The sequence below is a fragment of the Notothenia coriiceps genome, unplaced genomic scaffold (genome assembly GCF_000735185.1).
Source record: "Notothenia coriiceps isolate Sejong01 unplaced genomic scaffold, NC01 NC01_scaffold00014173, whole genome shotgun sequence".
Lineage (NCBI taxonomy): Eukaryota > Metazoa > Chordata > Actinopteri > Perciformes > Nototheniidae > Notothenia > Notothenia coriiceps.
The window spans coordinates 1-2,657 of NW_011346874.1; the positions used below are offsets into that span (position 1 = coordinate 1).

General features: G+C 42.0%; 1 protein-coding gene across 1 annotated transcript; it reads left to right on the forward strand.

Annotated features, from left to right (window-relative positions):
* Window positions 1–268: 268 nt before the first annotated feature.
* LOC104948332 (sickle tail protein homolog) lies at window positions 269–1,548 on the forward strand (the record flags this gene model as incomplete). Its single annotated transcript, XM_010774528.1, has 2 exons — window positions 269–508; window positions 1,455–1,548. Coding segments are annotated over 2 exons (334 nt in total), but the record flags the coding sequence as incomplete, so codon positions are not given.
* Window positions 1,549–2,657: the final 1,109 nt, after the last annotated feature.

Below are 2,657 nucleotides of genomic sequence, written 5' to 3' on the forward strand. Positions count from 1 at the left end.
CTTCACCCCAAACTGCGCCTGTGGGGATTGTCCACAGGACTGAATTGCTTTGGATAAGAACGTCTAACAAAAGTAATATCTGAGTCAATACTTAAGAAAACAGACTTCCAGTTCTTTGTATTCTGAATGTATTTCTGTTGAGTAGCTAATTTAAATAACACTGCAGGAAGGTATGAACTTATTTAACACCTGAGTACAATCTGAACCAACGGATCACTTCCTACAAAGTGTCTCTTAGTCATAGGAAATACTTGATTTAATTAAAAAGAGTGAACCTGTTGTGGCTCACCCCCTGCTCTCTGTGCACAGGTGTGCTGTACCTGCAGTACGGAGACGAGACCAAACAGATCCGCATGCCCAACGAGATCACCGGCATCGACACCATCAGAGCTCTGTTCGTCAGTGCCTTCGCGGCGCAGCTCAACATGAAGATGCTGGAGTCGCCCAGCGTCGCCGTCTACGTCAAAGACGACATGAGGAACGTGTACTACGAGCTCACCGATGTCAGGTACAGACGCTAAGCAGAGATTCAGAATGTGTGTTGGGCTGCATGGATCTGGGCATCAGAGGTTATGTCCTTTTCCACTCCCTGGGAACTTCCTGTCTAAACTTCCCACTGCACAGGAAATGTCACTGGCCAGGAAAGTCTTGCTTCCTTTTTGCATTGTGTGCAAACTTAGTATAAATAACATTATATGGAAATGAAGCCAACATTCTAACAAACCGTACGGTGTCCTTGGTGTCATGGAAGGCGCCTAAAATAGAATGAATTGTTTACATGTCTCCAACAGACCCAAACAAACTGCAGAGCACATTATAAGCTTAGATGACTTGTTGTCCTGTCCTCGCTCTGCAAAGTTTGAATAATGTGAACTTTGCAAATGATTTTCAAGGTTTAGTTTCCAAAGTATTGTGCACTGTGCTCTCGTACAGCATGCACTTTGACTTGTTCCTCCCTTATTTGGTATTCACGAGCATGCCTTGTCAATAATACAGCAGACTTGACACTGTCTTTGTTCTAGTTTTTCAGAAACACCACTTTACTCTTGAACACATAACCAACTTTTCCCCCTTCTCTGCACACTTCCTGCTGCAGCTAGATGTGTACTTTGTGACTAATACTTTATCTGGGCTGTAAAACAGTGTCTCGTGATGTCTTAAGGTGGGTGCAGGCGTCCAGGTTGCAACACCACACTGAGTACGACCAGCAGAGGAAGAAGAAGGAGCTTTCTGTAGACGAGTTTCAACACAGTGTTAGTGGATGTTTGGAGATCTTTAGAGGAGATGTCTTATGACAGAGGGTTGTCAGAGTATGGCTACGGGCCTCAGTCAGGATACGTTCCTCTGTCAGGGCTGAGGCACAGACTCAGATCCAGGCTGAATCAGGACCGCCCGCTGTCTGACGGCGATCTCTGGACTGCTTATTTACCACGGGACACTTCTACTCCCTACAGGAACATCACGGATCACTCCTGTCTGAAGGTGTACCACAAAGACCCGGCGCAGGCCTTCAGCCACGGACCCCGACCTGCTAATGGAGACGCAAGGGTGAGTACTTCACTGACACACATGCTGCTAAAACAACCGTGAAAATGAGCTTCTTGCTGCAGATATAATGGCCAGCCCAGCCACCCAGATATGGCAGAAGTAAACACACACTTCACTCAAGTAGAAGTAAGGCAAGGCAAGTTTGTTTATATAGCCCCTTTCAACACAAGGCAATTCAAAGTGCTTTACAGGAATCAAAAACGTTGAGAGCATTAGGAAATAGTGCAGCGGAAACACACTTTCAAATGGCATTTAAAAAAGCTAAATACAGAATAACACAGGTATCAAATACATGAATGAAAGTTACAGTGCAGTGTAAGATGTGAATAGTTCAATTAAAAGCAGCGGCAAAAAGAAAAGTCTTCAGCCTGGGTTAAAAATAGTAAGAGTTGCAGCTTTCTGGGAGTTTGTTCAAGATATTTAGACGCTCTAAATCAGGGGAGTCAAACTCAATTACATCACGGGCCACATTAGCATTATGGTTACACTCAAAGGGCCGGTTGTAACTATATAAATATGCAGCACCAGTCAAAAGTTTGGACACACCTTCTTAATTTTAATAATTTTCTACATTGTAGATTAATACTAAATACATCAAACCTATAAAAGAACACATAGGGAATTATCTAGTAAACAAAAAATTGTTAAAAAAAATCCAGAATATAATTTATATTTTAGATTGTTCAAATTAGCCCCCTTTTGCCTTGATGACAGCTTTGCACACTCTTGGCTTCTCAATATATATATACATGTAATATATATAAAATAATGTATTATATTACATTATTGCCTCTGCATTGGATTATTATCAGTTCTCGTAATAACTTCATAAATAACTCCGTCTGAAAGCAGAAGTCTAGGGCAAATAATTGAAAGCAAATATTCAACAATTACACCAATTGTATATAATATTCTTTGCAAGCTCTTGCGGGCCACATCAAATGAGGTCGCGGGCCGGATTTGGCCCCCGGGCCTTGAGTTTGACACCCCTGCTCTAAATACTAATGATCACGCCACCAAATGCAGATTAAAACTGAAAGCCTGTTTTGAAAATGTGAGAAGTAGAATTACAATCTACTTGAGTACAGAAACGAGGTATTTGTACTTCA